The sequence below is a fragment of the Aplosporella prunicola genome, assembly GCF_010093885.1.
Source record: "Aplosporella prunicola CBS 121167 unplaced genomic scaffold K452scaffold_2, whole genome shotgun sequence".
Taxonomy (NCBI): Eukaryota; Fungi; Ascomycota; class Dothideomycetes; order Botryosphaeriales; family Aplosporellaceae; genus Aplosporella; species Aplosporella prunicola.
Genome location: NW_022983530.1, coordinates 653,869 through 673,605, shown reverse-complemented (window position 1 = coordinate 673,605; position 19,737 = coordinate 653,869). Strand labels below are relative to the sequence as shown.

General features: G+C 58.4%; 9 protein-coding genes across 9 annotated transcripts; 6 read left to right on the top strand and 3 right to left on the bottom strand.

The window, feature by feature from the left end:
* The first annotated feature begins 120 nt into the window (after window positions 1-120).
* On the top strand, window positions 121-1,485 carry K452DRAFT_348407 (uncharacterized protein). Its single transcript, XM_033545541.1, has 3 exons — window positions 121-175; window positions 236-456; window positions 514-1,485. The coding sequence occupies exons 1-3, from the start codon at window positions 133-135 to the stop codon at window positions 1,231-1,233; spliced, it is 984 nt and encodes a 327-aa protein (XP_033402387.1). The 5' UTR covers window positions 121-132; the 3' UTR covers window positions 1,234-1,485.
* Window positions 1,486-1,817: 332 nt separating this feature from the next.
* K452DRAFT_314921 (uncharacterized protein) lies at window positions 1,818-2,622 on the top strand (the record flags this gene model as incomplete). Its single annotated transcript, XM_033543812.1, has 2 exons — window positions 1,818-2,050; window positions 2,111-2,622. The coding sequence occupies exons 1-2, from the start codon at window positions 1,876-1,878 to the stop codon at window positions 2,620-2,622; spliced, it is 687 nt and encodes a 228-aa protein (XP_033402386.1). The 5' UTR covers window positions 1,818-1,875.
* A 203-nt stretch (window positions 2,623-2,825) lies between these two features.
* K452DRAFT_262696 (uncharacterized protein) lies at window positions 2,826-5,769 on the top strand. Its single transcript, XM_033538618.1, has 2 exons — window positions 2,826-3,152; window positions 3,212-5,769. The coding sequence occupies exons 1-2, from the start codon at window positions 2,865-2,867 to the stop codon at window positions 5,465-5,467; spliced, it is 2,544 nt and encodes an 847-aa protein (XP_033402385.1). The 5' UTR covers window positions 2,826-2,864; the 3' UTR covers window positions 5,468-5,769.
* Window positions 5,770-7,359: 1,590 nt separating this feature from the next.
* On the top strand, window positions 7,360-8,773 carry K452DRAFT_323810 (glycoside hydrolase family 18 protein; the record flags this gene model as incomplete). The annotated part of the gene is made up of 2 exons (XM_033544663.1): window positions 7,360-7,726; window positions 8,100-8,773. The coding sequence occupies 2 exons, from the start codon at window positions 7,360-7,362 to the stop codon at window positions 8,771-8,773; spliced, it is 1,041 nt and encodes a 346-aa protein (XP_033402384.1).
* Window positions 8,774-9,181: 408 nt separating this feature from the next.
* On the bottom strand, window positions 9,182-10,787 carry K452DRAFT_218449 (uncharacterized protein; the record flags this gene model as incomplete). The annotated part of the gene is made up of 3 exons (XM_033536358.1): window positions 9,182-10,356; window positions 10,425-10,568; window positions 10,628-10,787. The coding sequence occupies 3 exons, from the start codon at window positions 10,785-10,787 to the stop codon at window positions 9,182-9,184; spliced, it is 1,479 nt and encodes a 492-aa protein (XP_033402383.1).
* A 209-nt stretch (window positions 10,788-10,996) lies between these two features.
* On the bottom strand, window positions 10,997-14,179 carry K452DRAFT_282851 (uncharacterized protein). The gene is made up of 8 exons (XM_033539660.1): window positions 13,970-14,179; window positions 13,606-13,694; window positions 13,509-13,551; window positions 13,386-13,445; window positions 12,715-13,202; window positions 12,400-12,664; window positions 11,707-12,352; window positions 10,997-11,653 (listed from the first exon to the last, which is right to left on the bottom strand). Exons 1-8 carry the CDS (start codon window positions 14,051-14,053, stop codon window positions 11,217-11,219), a joined length of 2,112 nt encoding a protein of 703 aa, XP_033402382.1. The 5' UTR covers window positions 14,054-14,179; the 3' UTR covers window positions 10,997-11,216.
* Window positions 14,180-14,268: 89 nt separating this feature from the next.
* K452DRAFT_348402 (uncharacterized protein) lies at window positions 14,269-16,125 on the bottom strand. Its single transcript, XM_033545540.1, has 6 exons — window positions 15,857-16,125; window positions 15,747-15,798; window positions 15,477-15,684; window positions 15,264-15,420; window positions 14,826-15,211; window positions 14,269-14,773 (listed from the first exon to the last, which is right to left on the bottom strand). Exons 1-6 carry the CDS (start codon window positions 15,861-15,863, stop codon window positions 14,372-14,374), a joined length of 1,212 nt encoding a protein of 403 aa, XP_033402381.1. The 5' UTR covers window positions 15,864-16,125; the 3' UTR covers window positions 14,269-14,371.
* A 256-nt stretch (window positions 16,126-16,381) lies between these two features.
* Window positions 16,382-17,080, top strand: K452DRAFT_282848 (uncharacterized protein). Its single transcript, XM_033539659.1, has 2 exons — window positions 16,382-16,714; window positions 16,764-17,080. Exons 1-2 carry the CDS (start codon window positions 16,555-16,557, stop codon window positions 16,916-16,918), a joined length of 315 nt encoding a protein of 104 aa, XP_033402380.1. The 5' UTR covers window positions 16,382-16,554; the 3' UTR covers window positions 16,919-17,080.
* A 389-nt stretch (window positions 17,081-17,469) lies between these two features.
* K452DRAFT_348398 (uncharacterized protein) lies at window positions 17,470-19,484 on the top strand. The gene is made up of 4 exons (XM_033545539.1): window positions 17,470-17,593; window positions 17,654-17,763; window positions 17,822-17,947; window positions 18,024-19,484. The coding sequence occupies exons 1-4, from the start codon at window positions 17,536-17,538 to the stop codon at window positions 19,065-19,067; spliced, it is 1,338 nt and encodes a 445-aa protein (XP_033402379.1). The 5' UTR covers window positions 17,470-17,535; the 3' UTR covers window positions 19,068-19,484.
* The last annotated feature ends 253 nt before the right edge of the window (window positions 19,485-19,737 follow it).

Below are 19,737 nucleotides of genomic sequence, written 5' to 3'. Positions count from 1 at the left end.
CAACGGCGCCCTGTCGTCGGTGTTTCAGACGCGCGTTTCGCCGACTCGCAAGCGTAGGTAACTAGCAAGTGTGGGGAAGCTCCGACACAGCTACCTACACCTCTCTCTTTCTTCTCTACCTACCTACCTACAATGGCATCGGCCGCGCCCATCGTCCGCCGCGCCCTGCTCTACGGTACCACTACACAGGCCCCAGAAGCCTACCACCAGCTAAGAAACTGAAGCCATGATGCAGTCCCCGGCTCTTCGAAAAAGATGCTGGACAAGTCGCGCGGCCTCAACGTCGACTGCATAGCCTACGACCTGGAAGACTCGGTCACTCCGGGGAAAAAGGCAGAGGCGCGCTCGAATTTGCGCCAATTGCTCGAACAGCCGCGCGCGGCCGGCATCCGCGAGCAAGCCGTGCGCATCAACTCTGTAGACAGCGGCTATGCACTCGATGATTTGACTGAAGTGGTCTGTAGCTATCTACCTACCTACTCTCCTGCCTCAACATGCTGAAACCCGGCTCAGCTCAAAGCCCCCAACGTCGATGCCCTCGTGATCCCCAAGGTCAATTCAGCCTCGGACCTGCATTTCGTGACGGACGTGATACGGCACACGCTGCCGCAGCGGCACCCAACTTCGCCCACGCCGCCATCGACGCCAGGCTCGCAGCAGCAGCAACCGCTCCGCCTCATTGCGCTCGTCGAGTCGGCCAAAGCCCTCATGGACCTCTCCTCCATCTGCAAAGCCACGCCGTACCTGTCGGGCCTCATTTTCGCGGCCGAAGACTTTGCCCTCGACCTCTCCATCACGCGCACGCCGTCGCTGAGCGAGTTCCTGTACGCGCGGTCCGCCATCGTGACGGCGTGCCGCGCGCACGGCCTGCCCAGCGCCATCGACCTCGTCTGCACGGCCTACAAAGGCGACGAGGGGCTGCGGACGCTCGCCGACGAGTGCGCCGACGGCAAGCGCCTCGGCTTCAACGGCAAGCAGCTCATCCATCCGTCGCAGGTCGACGTGTGCCAGGAGACGTTTTCGCCCGCCCGCCGCGAGACCGAGTGGGCGGTGAGGATCCTGGTGGCCGACGAGAAGGCGGTTGCGCAGGGGAGGGGCGCTTGGACGCTGGATGGGAAGATGATCGATGCGCCGGTTGTGGGGAAGGCGAGGGCGATCGTGCAGAGGGCGGAGCTGTGCGGGGTCGATGTGGGGTCGTTGTGGGAGGAATGGGCGGGGCAGGAGCCCGAGTAGGTACCTAGGACGGTTTGATTACGGGACTGCTAGGGACAGTTGCCATCTGGGGGAAAGGAAATCCCGTCAGAGAGTGAGTGTCTGGATGCAACCGTGGGCCCTGCATGCTAGACGAGATATCGGATATCGGAGTAGGTTTCAAGTGGGTTTGCTTGACCGTTGTTCTTTTGCAGCAACCCCATTTGGGCATTCATCTATCCTCTACATGTCATTTGTTTCCTTGTACCGCATTGAAGTACATGAAAAGGCAGGCAACAAACAGTGGAGAAGATCATGAGATGGGCCGAACAACCTCGGCTTCATGACGGGCTGGACGGTAGATTGCTGTTTGGTGTTGTTTGTCAGCTTGGACGATATCAACCGACTAGGTAGGTGGCCTTTGATACGAGGGGGCGGATATTGAGAACAACGTGAAGACAAACATGAGGGGCTCACGTTGAGATCTGAGCTCTTGGTCCACTTCACATCATATTCCCCTTCCCACTTCTGTAAGCATAGGAGCATCGTTTAAGCGTCAATGCACCTATAAATACCTCCTTCTTGCCTTTTACGCCCGCTCTAGCTTCCCGTCTCCTTACGTTCACCATCATCGAGCGCCGTACCGACCCCTCCCACCGCAGCATCAAACCGCACCAGTTCACCATGTCGACGGAGAGCGCCAAGCCGCAGAGAAGAAGCCTCCGGGCCAGGATTTCGCAAATGTTCCGCCCAAAGTCGCCCGTGCCGTCAGACGCGGCCTCGGCCTCGACAGAGGCACGCCCGGGATCCGAGACATCCGAAGCTTACGGGACAGGTGCGACATCACCCATTCCTATGCGTGAGTTGAGAGAACTAAATGCGACAGACTGAGATGCAGCAACTACTGAGAGTGAAGTAGATACCGACTGGCTAGACCATGAGCATTCGGAGCAGCAGCAGCAGAGCGAGAAGCGGCGGCGGCAGCAGCAGCAGCAGCAGCAGCAGCAGCAGCAGCAGCAGCGTAGCAGCCAAGGCGCCGAAGTCAGGCTGGACTTTGCGCCGGGGGACGAGCGGGAGCTCCATGAAGAGCGCGAGGAGTTTGCCGGTTCCTTCAGGTCGTCGGTGCATAAGAAGAAGCGCCGCGACGATCCCATCATTCTGTTCTACCCCGATGAGGACGAGGCCCAGGAGCTGGCAGAAACAGCAGAGGATCCCTACGACGTCGACGATGACCTGGTGCCATTGCCGCTTTTCCACAGCACCGACAACTGCGACCAGCAGTGTCGGCTTCTGCATAGCATCATCCTCCGTCGCGAGCCAAGGGTCCCGCGCTCAGTCAATACGATGAGCGCCGAGGAGTTGGGTGAGGAAATCACTGCCTATTTAGGTATTATGATGAGCCGGCGCGACCAAGTCAAAAATAGACGTTAGCGATCATTTTGTCGACATGACGTGAGACTGAAACAGGAGAGAGCGATATGCACCAGGGGTGGGTGAGGTTGTCGGAGGAGACACGGAGGAGGCCCGCACGTGATGCCCCAAAGGCGGTCAGGAGCGAGCGGCTCAATTCTGCTGCTGATTTCCGATAACTTTTTGGCGTCGCATTTCGCCGCGAACGCCAAAACCACCTGCGCCCACCACCACCACCTCCACCTCGCACCCTTTCGCCCCCCATGCCGCCCTCTCAGCTGAAGCGCCTGAAGGCCTCGTTGCGCGAGCAGGGAATCACCGGCCCCCAAAAGTCCAAGAAGGAGAAGAAGAGACAGGGCCACAATGCCGACAAGCGGGCCCAGCGCAATGCCGCCCTCGAGGGAATCCGCGAGAGCTTCAATCCCTTCGAGGTCAAGACTGCCTCGAGGCCGGACAAGTTCGAATCCACCAGCTTCCAAAACGCGAGGAACAAGTCTGCGAAAAACCTTGTCGCGAGGCCCGGTGTCACCAAGAGTCTGGGAGAAGAGGCTGTAAGGCTGGCAATTGGCCTTTTTGGTGTTTGAGCTATTATATTGACCTGCTGTTATAGAGGCGCAAAGCCCTCCTCCCCGAAATGAACAAACGGAACAAGGTCGGCGGCATCATCGATCGGCGTATCGGCGAAAACGACCCTACAATGACGCCAGAGGAGAGGATGCTGGAGCGTTTTACTCGGGAAAAGTCGCGTAACAAGGGCGCCTCCATCTTCAATTTGGAAGAGGATGAGGAGGAGATGCAGCTTACTCACGCGGGCCAGACACTGGATTTGGATGGCGAGCAAGACGATTTCGACGCAGGGAGCCTTGCTGGTGACGATAGTGGCGATGAAGCGCGGCCGGCCAAGAGGAGGCGGGAGCCTGGAGAGGAGGGTGAGACGGACGAGGAAGAGGGAGACCAGCCGGAGCGGAAGAAGAGCAAGGCGGAGGTTATGAAGGAAGTCATTGCCAAGTCAAAGCTCCACAAGTTTGAGCGCCAGCAAGCAAAGGAAGATGATTACGAGCTGCGCGAAGAGCTGGACCAAGGCCTCGGGGATATGCTCGCTCTTTTGAGGGGTCACAAACGGCCTCCGCCTGCCGCGGAGACCAGTGGCGCTATGGGCGATATGAACCCAGAACGGGCAGCTATGATGAGCGGCGAGGACAAGAAGAAGGCCGAGAAGGAGTACGACAAGCGACTGCTGGAGATGAAGCTCGACAGGCGTGCGGCCCCTACCACGAGGACGAAGACGGACGAGGAGAAGGCTGCGGACGAGGCCGAAAGGCTGAAGGAGCTTGAGGAGAAGCGCCAGCGCAGAATGAGAGGCGAGGAGGAGAGCGAGGACGAGCAGCCTCAGCAGAAATCCGCTGATGTGGAGATGGAGGATGACGAGGACGCTCTCCCTGATGATGCGGCAGAGTTTGGCTTCACTGATACCCACAACCAGCACGGCACTTTGCGGCCGCCTGGAATCGACGACGAAGACGATTTCGAAATCGATGCTGATCTGGTCGACAGCGGATCTGACGTCGATGAAAACGAATACGAAGATGAAGATGAAGAGAATGGAAGCGAAGCTGAGAGCTCGGAGGATGAGGACAACATGCAGCACGAGGAGGATGAGGAAGACGAGTTTGTCCGCGGGATCCTTGACAAGGACGAGAAAAAGGCCACCCCCGGCGTTTTGGATCTCACAAAAGCAGTCGATGGCACTTCAAAACTGGCCTACACATACAAGTGCCCGCAGTCGCACGAGGAGCTGTTGGAGGTATTCAAAAACGTCACTGTCAAGGACACGCCGACGGTCGTTCAGCGCATAAGAGCTTTGTACCACCCTCAGCTCAATGCCGACAACAAGGCAAAGATGGCGGACTTTTCCGGCGCACTGGTGGATCACATTTCGTATCTCGCCCTCCAGAAGCCGTCGCCGCCCCTGGCAACGATTGAGACTCTGATCCGTCACCTGCACTCGCTGTCGCGCACCTTTGCGCTGGGCATTGCCACTGCTTTCCGCAGGCATTTGGAAAAGATGCACGAGGAGGCCACCATCACGCCGGGAGACTTGGTCATTCTCACTGCCATCAGCACCATCTACCCGACCTCTGACCACTTCCACCAGGTGGTCACTCCAGCCATCACAGTGATGGCTCGGTGGATGGGCCTGGGCACGCCGCAGACGCAGCAGGACCTTGTTACTGGAGCGTACCTGGGCGCGCTTTGCCTCAAGTACCAGGCGCTGGCCAAGCGCTACATGCCCGAGCTGGTGCGGTTCACGCTGCTGGCGCTGAAGCACACGGAACTTCCGGCCGACACCAAGCAAGCGTACGTCAACAACCTGACGGGCATGGCAGAGCTGTGGACCGGCAAAGCGGCATTCATCGAGATCTTCACGCCAGAGGCACTCGGCGTGCTCAAAGACCTCAAACAAATCAAAGCGCTACGCCAACTGCAAATCCAAGCCAAGCAAGCGCGGCTGGCGCGGCGTCCACAAGAACTCCACCACCACCGCCCGCAGGCGATCAAAACCTCGGTGCCCAAGTTCGAAGAGGGCTTCAACCCCGACAAGCACTACGATCCGGACGCGGCGCGGCGCGAGGCCAGCAAGCTGCGGGCCGAGGTGCGCCGCGAGAAGAAGGGCGCCATGCGCGAGCTGCGCAAGGATGCGAGCTTTGTTGCGCGCGAGCGGCTGCGCGAGAAGAAGGAGCGCGATGCCGCGTATGAGGCGAAGTATCGGAAGCTGGTGCAGGAGATTCAGAGCGAGGAGGGCGCGCAGAAGAATGCGTATGAGCGGGAGAGGAACGCGAGGAAGGGGAAGAAGGGGGGGAGGTAGGTTGGTTGGTGTTGTGGGGTGGGAGTGCTTGGTGTGTAACTAGGAGGAAGTGTTGGTGTTGTTGGGTGGATTATCTAACTTACTACCTATGTAGAGAGAGAGAGAGAGAGCGAGAGAGAGGAAGAGGAAGGGAGGCGGTGGCGGTGTTGCTGCGGCCGCAAATAAGGTACCTAGAGCACGCCGTACAGGCGCGGCAATACATACGAACGGGGTGTCCTTTTCTGGCTGGGCTTGGGCTATGTAGCAGCGCGAGCTGTGTGTGTGTGTGTGTGCATACGAGGCGCGCGTGTCTACTGACTTTCGATCCATCTCTCCCTCTCTCTCTCTCTTGGGGAGGAATGAGTGAGTGATCGATCAATTGAAGTATTCGATACCGCCCATATCGATTCGTTATATTGTTCATTAGTTCGATTAGCGGTAGTGGTAGCGGTAGTGGTAGTGGTAGTGGTGTTGTCGACGCCCCCCGCGCCATGCACACGCATGCATGCAATATATAGGCATGGTATGGTATCAAGCATGCGCGCCAGCCACGGTTAACTAGAACCCCCCTTTGAGCTATCAATGGTGGTGGTGGCTAGCGCTGGAATCGGGAAGGTTGCGATGAAGAGAAGAAGTGGTGGGGTTGGAGCTTTCTCTCTCTCCTGACTCCTTCTGTGGTCGATGCAATGCAGGTGCACTCGTGGAGGTCGGTTAACAACATGATGATGCTGGCCGATCAGCGCGAGGCATGGGGCACGTGAACGCAACGCATTCATATCTGCCCATGCAGCGTGTTTGTACGACTCCATCTACGTAGGTGTGCATGCATCATGCAATGCCGTGCAAGCGTGTGTCGATTCTCGTCCTAAGTAGAACCCCGCCTATTGCTTTTTTATCTTCTCCGCAAGACCAATGATTCCAATTCCCACAATTCCAACAACACCACCCGCGCCCGCCTTGGCCACACACATTCTAAGCGCGCAGCAGCAGCAGCAGCAGCAGCAGCGTAAAAAAACCGGATATACGCAGGACATGCATGGAGGCAGACTTTAGCGTAGCGGGCTAAGGCAGGTGAACGGGCGACAGGTCAGGTCCACTGAAGCCAAGAAGCCGTGCGGCTAATGTACCGGCCTGCTCCACCATCACCTTTGCCCTTCTCCTCGGTGCCTCCTCCCCCACCACTGGAGGCCTTGCATGAGCAGGGATGCCGCCCTCTGCATTTCCTACATACTCTCAACAACCATCGACCGACCATCCGCCGGGCTGGCTCTCTCAACATGTCTCCCTCCATCTACATAGCTGCGGGGTTCGGCGGCGCCGTCGTCAGCCGCCCGCCGCACGGCCCCCCATGCTCGACGTGCCCGGCGGGCAGATGTATTCTCCGCGCGGGCGATCCGTCATGTAACGGGGCGGCCGCGGCGCACATCGGGTGGATCAGCCCGGGAGCCGCGAGGCGGAGCGATGGTCATGGAGTGGAGGAGGTCGAGTGGAGCGGGGCTAACTATTTGCATTGGTGAGTCGTTACTCGTTATACCTGGTATATTTTGATAGCGCCGCCCACATGGCCCGAATGTCGCGCATGCCATGCATAGCCGTGGCCCAGATATAGAAGCACCCTATCCGTACCGTGGTAGTAGATATTAGAGAGAGCTGGAGAGAGACAAGTCCCAAGTCCCAAGTCCCGTCTTCTCCCTCTCAACTTGCCGCAACTCCCGACCGTGCCGAGCTTTCCAGCTTCCCACCTACCAACGACGCCGCCCTAGGTACGAGTACTTAACACCATCATGGTCAGCGTGTTCGGCCCGGCGCCGCCCAACCCTCTCCTGCACGCCCAGCCCAAGAGCGCGCGCACCCTCCAGACGCAGCAGCAGCAGCAGCAGCGACGACAACAAAAGCAGCCGCCCGCCCTCGCCATGTTCTTCAACGCCGTCTACTACCCCAACTGGCACGTGTACAAGCAGCTGCCGCCCTCGGCGCTCAACTTCGACGTCATCTCGCACGCCTTCTACGCCTTTGCCCACGTCAAGCACGACGGCACCGTCCACCTCAGCGACGAGTGGGCCGACGCGCAGATCGACGTCGACGGCACCACCGGCTGCCTGCGCTCGTTTGCCCAGCTCAAGGAGAAATACACCATCTTGCGTGTTGTCCTCTCGGTTGGCGGCGGCGGCAAGGGCAGCGAGCCCTTTGCCCATGTCGCCCACCATGAGGAGACGCGCCACACGTTTGCGCGCACGGCTAAGGATCTTGTTACTGAGTATGGCCTGGATGGCATTGATAGTAAGTCTTGAGTTTGTTTTGTTTGTTTCGCTGAGTCCCGTTCCGTTCCGCCATTCTTCAGGCCTCCCGTGCTTTGCTTTGCTTTGCTGCGTGCATGGTGGAGCCCCCAAGAGTTCCAGACTCGTCTCGTCTCGTCTCGTCTCGTCCAATGCGTTTCCTTTTTCCTATTCTAGTCACATCTCCTTGCTCGTCGTCTACAGTCAAGTAGTGTGTGCATGTATTTCACAACAGCATAGCACAGCATAGCATAGCATAGCGTACCTACATACCTACCCCGCGCCCTACCACCTTATCCCCCACACTTACACCCACACCCCTCCACACGCACAACACCGCACACCACCCACCCAACTAACCCCCACCCCCCGCACAGTCGACTGGGAGCACCCCAACAGCACGCAACAAGGGCACGACTACGTCTCGCTGCTGCAAACCCTGCGCACGTACATGCCCGCCCCGATCTACACGCTCACCACCGCCCTCCCCGCCGGCCAATGGGCCCTGCAGCACATCCCGCTCGCGCGCGCCGCGCAGCACCTCGACCTCATCAACGTCATGACGTACGACTTCTCCGGCCCCTGGGTGCCCACGGCCGAGCACCACGCGCAGCTGTACGCCCCGCGCAAGCCGCACAGCGCGCACTGCGGCGTGTCCTGCCAAAGCGCCGTCAGCTACTTCACTTCGCAGGGCGTGTCGCCCAAGAAGCTGCTCCTCGGCGTGCCCGCGTACGGCCGCTCGTTCCTGGGCGCCAAAGGCCCGGGCCACAGCTACCGCGGCCACGCCGGCGACGAGGGCACGTTCCTGTACAAGGACCTCCCCCGGCCCGGCACCAAGGAGCGCGTCGACGACAAGACGGGCGCCGCGTACTGCGTGGGCGGCGATGGCGGGTTCGTGTCGTATGATAACGCGGCGACGGTGCGGCAGAAGGCCGGGTTTGTCAAGGCCGAGGGGCTGGCCGGCATGTTTTACTGGACGGGGACGGGGGATGACATGGATGACAAGGAGCGGAGTTTGGTGTTTAATGGCTATGTCGGGATGCATAACTAGCGTGGGGGGGTGGAGGGGGAGGGTTTGGTGCGGTTTTTTTTTTTTTTTTTTTTTTTTGGTCGCGGGTTTGGGTTAGGTAGATGATGGATTTCATGGTAATGGATGACATTTCTCTTTTTGCGTGCGTGCGTGCGGGCGGGCGGGCGGTTTTGCTTCCCCTTCCTCTCTCTGAACGTGTACATGGCACTGCGTGATACCGATGAGGCCGCATGTCCTCTTACTACCTACACACACTCAGCACTCTGCACCGTGTAGCCAGGTCACTCACTGCTTGGGGCACGGTGATATTGCGGGTGGGGGGGCTTGTAGGCTCTCTTTGGCTGGCTACCCATGTTCTCTAAAAGAGAGGTATCTACCTAGGCACTGTATGTATGAACACCAGGGCAGTCGACGTCCGTCCCACCTACCCTACCGCCCATTGCTCGCCGCCGTGCGCATAAACCACCCCTTCAGCAAGGGCAAGCGATCCACGACGCCGAGGCCCAGACTGCGCAAGCCCACCACCGGCCCCGCGCCCACGCCATACAGCTTATGCAGCTTATCGCACGCGCCCAGTAGCGCGTTGTTCGCCTGGTAGCGCTCGGCCGGGTAGGGCTCCAGCGCGAGCTGGGCGCCGATATCCAGCCCCGCGGCGCGCGCGCCCGTCACCGCGCGCACCAGCGCCGCCGCGTCCGCCTGCCCCTGGTTCAGGCCCTGCCCGGCCAGCGGGTGGATCGTGTGCGCGGCGTCGCCGACGAGGGCGACGCGCTCGCCCGTGTACGCGTCGGCGTGGCGCAGCTTGAGCGGGAAGCCGGCCACGCTGCCCGGCTGCACTGCCGCCACGTCTTGGGGTAGTTGTTGGGGCGTCGGCCCGCTGCTGGGCGCGTGCCTGCGCCGCCAGGCCACCTCGTCGGCTTGCCCGCCCTCGATGCTGTGCAGGTAGTCGAGGTCGGCGGGGCTGAGCCGGAACGCCGCGTCCACCATGGCGGCGAAGTCGGGCAGCGAGAGCGAGCGCAGCCGCGCCGCGCGCTCCGGCGTCGTCGACCACACCAGCGTCGCCATGTCGCCCGGCAGCGGGAGCATGGCCACGGGCCCCGTCGGCAGGAAGCGCTGGTAGGCGATCTTGTGGAGGGGCCCGCCCCAGCCGGGGCCGGCCAGCCGCAGCGACGCGACGACGCCCATGCGCTGGTAGTCCCAGCCGCGGGCGGTGATGCCGGCAAAGGCGCGCACGGGCGAGTTTGCGCCGTCGGCGCCGACGAGCAGGCGCGCGGCGAGGGTGCGCCCGTCCGACAGCGTGACCAGGGGCCACGAGCGCAGGTCCAGCTCCGGCGTCTCGGTGCCCAAGTTGATGGCCTCGACGCGCGTGGGCGAGTAGACGTCGACGCCGCCGAGCGCCTCGAGCCGCGACAGCAGCCCCGTCGTCAGGTTCGCGTTCTCGATCATGTACGCGATCGTCGTGGGCTGGTCGGGCGAGCGCGGCGTGAGGGCGCTCTTGGTCGAGGGCCAGTCGAACGAGATGCGGCTGCCTGTGACGCCGTCCCACACCTGCATCTCCTGGTAGGGCTGCACGCGGCTCTGGTCAATGTGCTTCCACACGCCCATGTCTGTTTGTAAAGCTCAGCCATTGCCTCCCACGCGCCGTGGTACGTAGCGTAGGTAGGTAGGTAGTTACCCATGAGATTCTGCGCCGACGCGGGCGTCAAGGAGCTGCACCGGTTGGCAAAATGCGTGGGCGCGGCATCCTTGAGCTTCGTCTTCTCCAGGTCCTGGCCCTCAATCAAGGCCATCTTGAGACCTGACGTGACCGGCGACGAACCTGCACGACGAATCAGCCCGGGGTCCAATTGCAGCCGCGCCAGAGCATTGTGGTCCTACGCAGTCCGTTGAGCAGGCTCAGGCCTGCTGGACCTCCACCTACACATACAACGTCGTATATCTCCGGCTTGGATGCCGTGGCATAAGCTCGTCGGCGGCGAGTGAGGGCGAGGGAGACATCGGAGCCCCGGCGACAGGAACGGCAGACCCAGGCCGTCATGCATGGCTGCATTGCGAGTGGCATTGGCGGCGGTGGCGCGCGTTGTGTCGTGTTGATGGATGGTGATCAATCGTCGCAGAGCTCGCCGACGACGTCAACGGTCCAACTCCGGCGAGCCCTTTAGTTCTTCAACCCTAGGTAGGTACTCCTAGGTAGGAATATTTATATAAACAACCATCCACACTTCAAGGCCTTGGGATAATAATAATATGGCATAGGCATAACTGAGCGATCCTTGTAACTAACTACGGCAACTCGTCTTCCGTCAATCACTCCCAGCCATCCAGGTATCTAAGCCTATACCAATGCATGAATTCCAGCCCGCCCGCATGACACAAAAACTCCAACGGGCCTGCAAGCACATCGTATCCGCAAAAAAAGCGCCATTGATCCTGATCATTGCCGCCCTAAGTACTTTCCCATCGACTCCTATGCCCTCATCACGTTAATGAAAATCGTGCATTTCTCCATCTGCACCTCCTCGTGCGGCTTGCCCGTGGGCTGTCCGCGCGCAGGCGACGCAGCACCAGCAATCACCTCCACGTCCACCCGATTGACGCCGGGCTGCAATCTGGCCTCGAACAACGGTTTGCCCTTCTCGCGCTTCTCCACCAGTGTCCCGGGCTGCACAGCTTCGGTCAGACGTGTGTTGTTGGCAGTAACGAAAAGGCGCCAAGGCCGCTGCGTCAACGCAACTGGCACATGTGGCATGACTTGGATGGAGCTGTGAGTGCCGGGGATGGAAATGGTAACCGACTGCTGACTGAACGCCGGCGAGGCCGGGATGTTGATTTTGTAAGGACGAGGGGCAGTGATGGCGGGGTGGCTAGCTATCACAATTTGGGGAAGAAGAGCATCTGCAATGTCTGTCGTCGGGTCAGCAAACACCCATGCCAACCTATATGCAACGCATCCTTACCGTGAAGTCTATGCTTGTTGTCAAAGCCATTCGGCGGGTGATACGAAGCACCATGGTAGGGCTGGCTCGCGCCTTGAGCTGGTAACCCATTGGTATACGGGCTCCCGCTGGCCATGCGAGGCGTCGCGGTAGTTGGCGGTGGCATGGAATACTGCGACGGAACCTTGTTTGCTTCGGGTGCTTGGCTGGATAGCCGAATTGTGTCAAGCGCGGGCGACTGACCACCCTGAGTCTCGCTCTTGACGCCGTTGGCAGCGGGTGGTGACCCGGCCGAACCACTGCGAGCATTCTCCCGCTGAGACAGGGAAGGTGCTTGTGCAGCATCTGAGCTTGCGCGCGAGAAGGGATTGCGCGGGACACTTCCCGCTGAAGGAGGCCTGTGTCCGTTCATCCCTGCTTGTACGTGCTTTTGCTGCCGCTCCAACGCTTCATTGTCAACAATTACACCAGGAGTACTTGAGCTGCGTGCGACGGGTGTTTCTGGAGCTGAGCCGGGCGCAGGGCTTGCTTTAGCTCCTCCCAAGCGGAGCTTGATTCCAGAAGGGGTGCCTGTCGGTTTGGGTGCAGACATCTTGAGCTTGATAGTTGGCTGACTAGGCTCCGGTACCTTAACCTTTGCCTGCTCTAAGCGGCGCTTGAAGTGGTCCTACAACGCGTTAGAGACATCTTAGAACCATAGATGAGCTTGCTAACCTCGAATTCGGCAGCCAAGTTGAAGAGATCGCTTCCATCCTCATTGAAAACTCTCGCATTGGTCCAAATGAAGCTGACCGTCTCCTCAAGCTGCTGCCAAGTTTTGAAATTGGAGGTACCGCTGTAACCCTCTTTGCGGCCGATAAACCCTTGGGTTTGCTTCAACACTTGTTGAAGAGACATCGGATTCTTGATGGTTGCATAGTATTCCTTCAGTGAACGGGACGGCAACTGCACAAAAGGTGCATATATCTGCAAGCCGCTCCTGTATTCGTGTTAGCTTAAATAGGCTTCCGTGTCAATGAGAAATCATACTCTGGCTCGACATAGTCGATAAAATCTTGAATTAGACGTTCCTGAGCATTCGTGAAGCTGAGGCCAGACAGATCATGCTCTGCTCCTTTATCGGGAGGTGCAGAATCTCTGCCGCTTTTCCGAGTTCTGGATGGAGTTGGGGTGGGCGCAGCAGGGGTCTGAGGAACGGCTGCGGCACGCTTAGGCCGTTCACTCATTTCTCTGGTAGCGGTGGGAGTCTCCTGAGTACCATTCGTGCCATGGAGCCTGATTGACTGTTGTCTCTTCTCTTCTTCGCCTGGTATAGGAGTGGCTACGGCCGTGTAGTTCGGATTTCGGTATGCTGGGTTGTGCTTGACCATGTAATTTGAAGCGGTTTTGCGGACGCGTTCGGCATCGGCATAGATCAATGAGTTTTTGTCATTGAACTGCTTTGCGTTGTTGACCATACGCTTGACATCGCTCTCGACTGCGGCCAGACTTGTGTATTCTTTGTTGCGCAGTTTTGTCTGCAATAATCATCTGGGTCAGCAATATTCCAACAAAATTGGGCTGGGCTAGAGCCGTTTGTGTAATGGGCGAGCAAATGCATTGAAAATCGTCCCCCGAAAGAGTCGCCGCGCAAGGGCGATGGAGCAATGGTGGGTAAAGCGATATATATGTAGAGGTGGTGTGATGGGTAGAGCGCGTACCTCGATGGTGCTGAAGGCGACGGGGAGTTTGATTTCCTTGTAGTATTGGGGTATTTCATCCTGTTGGCAGAACAGTCGATCAGTATGCGCCGGGCGCGGAGACGTGGCGGCGGGACGTCGTACCTGGTCCGGAAGCTCGAGAAAGCTGGTTGCAATGGGGCGGCCGCTGGGGCAGATTAGCAAATGATTCGCGCGGAGGCAATGCCGCGGCGGGACCTACGTCTTGTCCTTTGCGGCCTTCATGGTCTCGAGGAACTTCAGGCCCATTTCCATGGTGCTGTCTGGCGTCTCGGCGAAGCCATCGTCCTGCTGCAGCGGCGAGAGCCATGTCAGCTGGGGCGTCGGAGTGGTGGGAGTGGATCGGAGGGGGCAGGGTGCGGCAGAGGGCCGTCTGGGAGATGGGCGGGCTGCCGCTGATGGTGTTCATGAGCGGAGCGTGCGGGTAGGGTAGGCAGCCTGGTGCTGGTCAAGCGTCGCGCGTTCGACCAGGAAGCTCTCTCTCCGCGCCGGCGCTCCATCCTCATCAATGCCATGCGCTCGCAGCATCGCACCACGCCAGACACGCGCGCTGCGCAAGCACTTACCGGCAAGCGCTGTCTCTTGGATGCGCGACTCTCGCTATCGGGTGAGGCGGCGGGCGGCGCCTTGCGCTTCGACGCGCTCTCCATGGTGTGTAGTATCGCACGTCAGGCTGGCGCAAGGCTCTTGGGCTCCGGCAGGATCAGGATGCACTTCGACGTCTGCGGTGCTGCGCGGTGCTTGCGCATAGGCGTGGCTCAACTCAATCGCGTCTCGATCTGGCCGCCAAGATGCGCGAGCCCTAAGTCTGGCACGGAGCGGAACCATCACGTGACGCCGCCCTAACCCGAAACTGCACCATCAACCTTCCGTTTCCGATTCCTACAGGGTATCGCTAAAGCAGCCAGCGTGTGTCTAGGAAACTAGCCTAACAATAATGTGCATGAATGCAAGTAATCCCCGTTTCCTCAGTGGTTCTTGGCCTCGGCCTCAAACTTCTCCCTGGCCTCCTTGTCCTTCATCTCGCGCACCTTGGCAAGCACAACCTCTCTGAAGATAGCACCCCTTGCGAGCCGGCTCAGGCTGCGCTTGTGCGTCTTCGGCGTCTGCGCCGTCTCCAGCGACCGGTCAGTCTTGTGTCCGTCGAGCGCCTCGCCCGCCGCCTCGCGCGCGTTGGCCGGCATGTCGCTTCCGCCGGGCAAGTCCTCTTCCTCGTCCTCCTGCATCCTGAGCGCCTCGATACGGTTCGCAAGCTTGACAAGCTCGATGCCACGGCGGAGGCGCGCCTTGGCGACGTAGGCGCGGATCTCGGGCAGCAAGTTGTGGTCCGAGGCCGTCTCGCCCTTGAGCCACACATGCGCCAAAGCTTCCTGTGGGGTCGTCAGCGCTGCAATGGCTTGTAATCGCAACATAGTCACTTACCGCACTCGTAGAGCGCTTCTCGGGCTCGGGCTGCAAAAGGCAGTTGATGAAGTCCTTGGCATCCTTGCTGACATCCTTCCAATACCGCTCGTGGAAGATAACGCGGCCGTTCTTGCACTCCTCGATGAGATCCGCCAAGCTCTCGCTGCGGAAAGGCGAGTAACCACAAAGCAGCGTGTATGTGATGACACCCAGCGACCACATGTCGACCGGCTTACCGTGGCCCCGCTTCAGCATAACCTCTGGAGCCGCATAACCGAAGGAACCCGCCATGGTGGTCAGTTGCTCAGTAGGCGAGTCGAGCATCTTAGCAATACCGAAGTCGGCAAGTACAAGGGAGGAGTCGCCGGAGGACGTAAGGTAGAGGAGGTTCTCAGGCTTGAGATCTGTCTACTGTCAGTCTTGTCTTTAGCCTCCAATGAATGTGTGGGAGTGTACCTCTGTGGACAACATTGTTTTGGTGGAGGTAGTTGACGGCGTCCAAGACTTGGCGGATAGTCTCAGCAGCGTCCTTCTCCGTGAATCTACCCCGCTCGCAAATGCGGTCGAACAGCTCGCCGCCGGTTGCCAACTGGGTGACAATGTAGTATTTGTCCTGTCGCAGCCTTATCAGCACCAATTACTCGTCCAGCTCGCAGGGCTCTCACGTACCCTAGACTCGAACCAATCGTGGAAGCGGACAATGTGCGGGTGCTTCAGGCGCTGAAGCATCTCCAGCTCGTCCAGGACCATCTGTTCGTTTCCCTTCACATTCTTCTTGAGGATGATCTTCACGGCGACCTTGCCGTCGGGGCAATCCGCTTCACGGACAATGCCATAGGTGCCAGCACCAAGGGTCCTGCCAAAGCGGTATTTGGCTCTGTTGAGGAAAGTTTTAGCATGGTGTAACGAGCGTTGTCCAAGGGGTCGGCGAGGGCGGACTTCTTATCGTAGCTTTCAGGCTGGCCCTGCAGCTTGTTGAGCATACCGTGAACTGCAGAAAAATGCAATCAGTACCTGGCGCGATGCGCTGCGGAGGAAAGACTACTTACGACTCATTTTGGATGGTTATGCGCCTGCTTCGCTTCTTGCGCGTGGAATTCTAAAGTCAAGGGATGCTTTGGCGTTCTGGGCTGGCCGAAAGACAGCGGGGCACGGGGAAGCGGGAGGGTAGACGCGAGTGCAAGAGGGCAAACACAGCAGAAGAAACAGGTCGACTGGCTGAGATGGCAGTAGAAAGGAGGAAGGGACAACCGTCGAGAAACAAAAGTCGCGGAGTCTGGCAATCTAACCTAGCTGTGATTGCGCTGCCCGGGCGGGGCTGGCCCTAAGAGGAGTCTGGCGCTTTCCGCACACACAACAGCGCCAGGCTGACACATTGCGGCTGATGGGGGTGGCAGTGCAGGAACAGGCGGTTCGTAAAAGGCTGTGCTAGTGTCTCAGGCACGGCATACTATATCCGTCGCGCTCCTCGACTGCAAGTGCTTCTCATTTCCCCATCAGGCGGTGGACCCTTAAATGCCCTCCGGCCCGCTCCCGACTGTTCTAACTGCGATGAACCATGCACGAAAATGTATCTGAGGCAGGCTGCCTGCCGTGCCATGTAACAAGTCGCAAGAGCAGGGAAACCGGCAAGGCAGACAGACGTCATACGTCTCGCCGCATTTATATACGTATCCAGCTTCATCGACGAGCTGATCACCATTCTTTGCCGCATTGAACCCCTCGACAAGGCAGACCGCTCCAGAAAATGGCATCCACAGCCACCGTTGTTTCTGTTTTCGCGGGCCTCGTGGCCTTGCTTGCTGCCTACGCCTACTTCTTCGGCATCTCGCCCGCCGTCAAACGCCAGATGGAGGAGAAGGCGCTGAAGACGATGGGGGAGAACAAAGCATCCTACCTCGTCAAAGGTAAACTCCCAGGTTAATGCCCGTCTGGTACATACTGACTCTCGACTAGACCAAGTCAACAAGCTGCCTGCCTCGGATCAAAAAGATGTGAAAGAAGTCAAGAAGGGTCTGGGCAATCTGGCCGGTGGTTCTCTCCAGAACCCCGTGGGCAAGTTTGCTGGCGACACTGCAGACGAAGCCACGCGTCCTTTGACCGGCCGTTGAGCAGAGATTGGGTGCAGGATTCTAAGCGGCGTTGGATTTTTCCAATCCCTCGTTGTTGGCTGGTACACGTAGCAGCCATGAAGCTAGCTTTACGATGACAATGACAGACACGAAACGACGAATTTTCCACTCTGCTCTTTGAGTTATCGTCTGGATTATCAGACCATGGGGTTGACCGGTGGTGCGAGGTGGTGGACTACTGCAACAACTTTTCGCGCGACGCGACGCAAGAGTTGTACAGACTAACGGAGGGGGCCGTGCGCGAGTCAGGGCATCACATGCAAAAGCAGACGTGCCTACACTTGCAGCAGCGAGCACGAGGGCGATACGTAAATGGGTGCAGCGGGCAGTGAATTAATACGTGTACGAGTTTCTGTCAATCATCTGTCGTTCCCCGCGTGATTCCCCAACGTCATGCCCGGATGCCCGTCGACGCTTCGGTAGAGGTAATTTCCGAACTTCCGCAACCCTAACTACGCGCCGCACTTTGACCACCCAACGCGCAACACTCACGGCGGTACTACCCAGGGCTGAATACATGGCGGCGTAAAGGGCGCGCAATTCTCTTCTACTTCCTTCTACACCTTTTGCTCTGCCCCAAGCCCCCCTCGCACAACATGAACATGGGGAAGAGTAAGTCTGGAGACCTCGAGTCCCAAATTCACACCAGCCGATGTACCTTATCCTTGTTCTATTCGTGCGCAGACCCTGGCTAACCACAAGGTTCCGGAACAGACACCGCCGCGCACGAATGTGTATCTGAAGAGGCCCTGGCTCACCTGAAGACGTACAAGTACTCGAGCGTCGACAAAAGCTTCATCTCTCGCTACATCCTGAAGCATTACGTATGCGCCCCTCGCTCCGGCTTACAACTGCACACTGTTAACTGGCTTGGTCGTATAGTGGAATGGCTTCGTCGAGCTGCTGCCCATGTGGCTGGCGCCCAACATGGTGACCCTGCTTGGCTTCATGTTCATCCTGGGCAACGTGGCATTAGTCGAACTCTACGTGCCTGATCTTGTGGGTCCGGTAAGACAATGCTTCACCCCGCCGAAGTTGGTCCATGTCGGAGAGGAGCAAGAAGCTGATTGATATTGCATGGTAGGCTCCAGCATGGCTGTACTACAGCTTTGCCTTTGGTCTTTGGATGTATTCGACCCTGGACAATGTTGATGGCAAGCAAGCGCGCAGAACGGGAACTTCCAGTGGCCTGGGAGAGCTTTTCGACCACGGTATCGATTCCCTGAACTGCACGCTTGGCAGCCTGCTCGAGACGGCTGCCATGGGCTATGGCGCGACGAGGACCGGCGCGTTCACGGCTCTGATCCCTTGCCTGCCCATGTTCTTCTCGACCTGGGAAACGTACCACACCCACACCCTATATCTTGGCTACTTCAATGGTCCGACCGAGGGCCTCATCATCGCCTGCTCGATCATGATCATCTCAGCACACAACGGACCTGGCGTGTGGTCGGATTCCCTCATCAAACACTTCCCCTCCCTGGAAAACTACGTGGCGCCCACGACAACCTTCCGGGACTTTTGGGTCCCAATTCTCCTTGGCTCCTTTCTGATCGCCCATCTGCCCGCGTGTGTCGTGAACGTTGCCAGAGCGCGCCGCGCCAACAATCTGCCTGTCCTGCCTATTCTGCTGGAATGGACTCCCATGGTCATCTTCACGACGGCAACTTGTGCATGGCTGGGGAGCCCTTACTCGACTATTTTGGAAGAGTGGGATGCTCCAAACAAGACAGGAGGTCACCTTGTTTTGTTCTGTCTGACCATGAGCTTGGTGTTTGGACGTATGACGACAAAGATTATACTTGCCCATCTGACGCGCCAGCCTTTCCCTTATTGGACCGTTATGCTTGTTCCTCTCATTGGCGGCGCCGTGTTGACCAACCTGCCCCGCCTTGGTCTGGGTTCACCTGCGGCTATTGCCGTGTTCGAGATCTGGTACCTTAAGGCTTACTTTGTCTTCGCGGCCGTCGTATACGCGAACTGGGCAATTCTGGTCGTCAACAGCATCTGCAGCTTCCTTGGAATCAACTGCCTCACCATTCCGAGCAAGAAGGACAAGGAGGGAGAGAACGGTCAGTTGGATTCTGAGAAGCGCGTACCCAACGGCACTGGAAGAAAGAGTGACTAGACTGCTTTTGCAGTCTGCGTCTAGAGTAAATGGACACGAACTACTACGATTCATACGAGCATGATCGCGTCGCCAGGCGAGAGGGATTACACATACCTTCTCGTCATAACCTGCCCTCATACACGATTTCCGGATACAGCATTTAATTGACGAAGAGACGGCGGCACAAGCATTTGGGGAGTTAGCAAGCGTTTGTAGCAGTATGGCATTGTTAACATTGGGGGGCGCAGCGGAGTGGCAGAGCGCGGAGTTCGGAGCTGCGCTATCGGAGTGTAGATGACAAAAGACTTACCTACATTAATGTCGATAGACCAGCTAGGCGCACACTGCGGCTAGACACATGTACATCTCTACGATCACTACCTAAATACCAAAACACAAATCATCAATCCCGTGGGGTTCAGCCTCCTACTTCGGACGAGTTGGTGTTGGAGGTCCCGACCAACTGATGTCGACGTGCTCGATTAGGACAAATTATTTAAAGGAATCCTAGGGCTCCCAATCGGATCACATCGGCGAGACATCCCCATAATTCGTCTTGTAGGTGCACGCGGCACGGGAGCTCCGAATCGGACGATGAGGTTCCCCAGCAGGACCCTTGAATTGATAACCGCAATATGACGTAAGGCATGGGAGCTCGGGCAGGTCCCCAGCTCCTACGAATATTTAC

What these genes read in the sequence shown, in the direction of transcription:
- K452DRAFT_348407 (XM_033545541.1), top strand. Translation starts at nt 133, where the DNA reads ATGGCATCGGCCGCGCCCATCGTCCGCCGCGCCCTGCTCTACG. An exon ending in CCGCCGCGCCCTGCTCTACG is followed by an intron (nt 176 to 235) that starts GTACCACTACAC and finishes GCCATGATGCAG; the next exon opens with TCCCCGGCTCTTCGAAAAAG. An exon ending in TCGATGATTTGACTGAAGTG is followed by an intron (nt 457 to 513) that starts GTCTGTAGCTAT and finishes AACCCGGCTCAG; the next exon opens with CTCAAAGCCCCCAACGTCGA.
- K452DRAFT_262696 (XM_033538618.1), top strand. Translation starts at nt 2,865, where the DNA reads ATGCCGCCCTCTCAGCTGAAGCGCCTGAAGGCCTCGTTGCGCGAGCAG. An exon ending in AGAGTCTGGGAGAAGAGGCT is followed by an intron (nt 3,153 to 3,211) that starts GTAAGGCTGGCA and finishes CTGCTGTTATAG; the next exon opens with AGGCGCAAAGCCCTCCTCCC.
- K452DRAFT_282851 (XM_033539660.1), bottom strand. Translation starts at nt 14,053, where the DNA reads ATGGAGAGCGCGTCGAAGCGCAAGGCGCCGCCCGCCGCCTCACCCGAT. An exon ending in TCGCCTTCAGCACCATCGAG is followed by an intron (nt 13,203 to 13,385) that starts GTACGCGCTCTA and finishes TGATTATTGCAG; the next exon opens with ACAAAACTGCGCAACAAAGA. An exon ending in ACTTGGCTGCCGAATTCGAG is followed by an intron (nt 12,353 to 12,399) that starts GTTAGCAAGCTC and finishes AACGCGTTGTAG; the next exon opens with GACCACTTCAAGCGCCGCTT.
- K452DRAFT_348402 (XM_033545540.1), bottom strand. An exon ending in AAACAATGTTGTCCACAGAG is followed by an intron (nt 15,212 to 15,263) that starts GTACACTCCCAC and finishes GACAGTAGACAG; the next exon opens with ATCTCAAGCCTGAGAACCTC. An exon ending in AGAAGCGCTCTACGAGTGCG is followed by an intron (nt 14,774 to 14,825) that starts GTAAGTGACTAT and finishes ACGACCCCACAG; the next exon opens with GAAGCTTTGGCGCATGTGTG.
- K452DRAFT_282848 (XM_033539659.1), top strand. Translation starts at nt 16,555, where the DNA reads ATGGCATCCACAGCCACCGTTGTTTCTGTTTTCGCGGGCCTCGTGGCC. An exon ending in AGCATCCTACCTCGTCAAAG is followed by an intron (nt 16,715 to 16,763) that starts GTAAACTCCCAG and finishes ACTCTCGACTAG; the next exon opens with ACCAAGTCAACAAGCTGCCT.
- K452DRAFT_348398 (XM_033545539.1), top strand. Translation starts at nt 17,536, where the DNA reads ATGAACATGGGGAAGAGTAAGTCTGGAGACCTCGAGTCCCAAATTCAC. An exon ending in CCAAATTCACACCAGCCGAT is followed by an intron (nt 17,594 to 17,653) that starts GTACCTTATCCT and finishes GTTCCGGAACAG; the next exon opens with ACACCGCCGCGCACGAATGT. An exon ending in TGCCTGATCTTGTGGGTCCG is followed by an intron (nt 17,948 to 18,023) that starts GTAAGACAATGC and finishes ATTGCATGGTAG; the next exon opens with GCTCCAGCATGGCTGTACTA.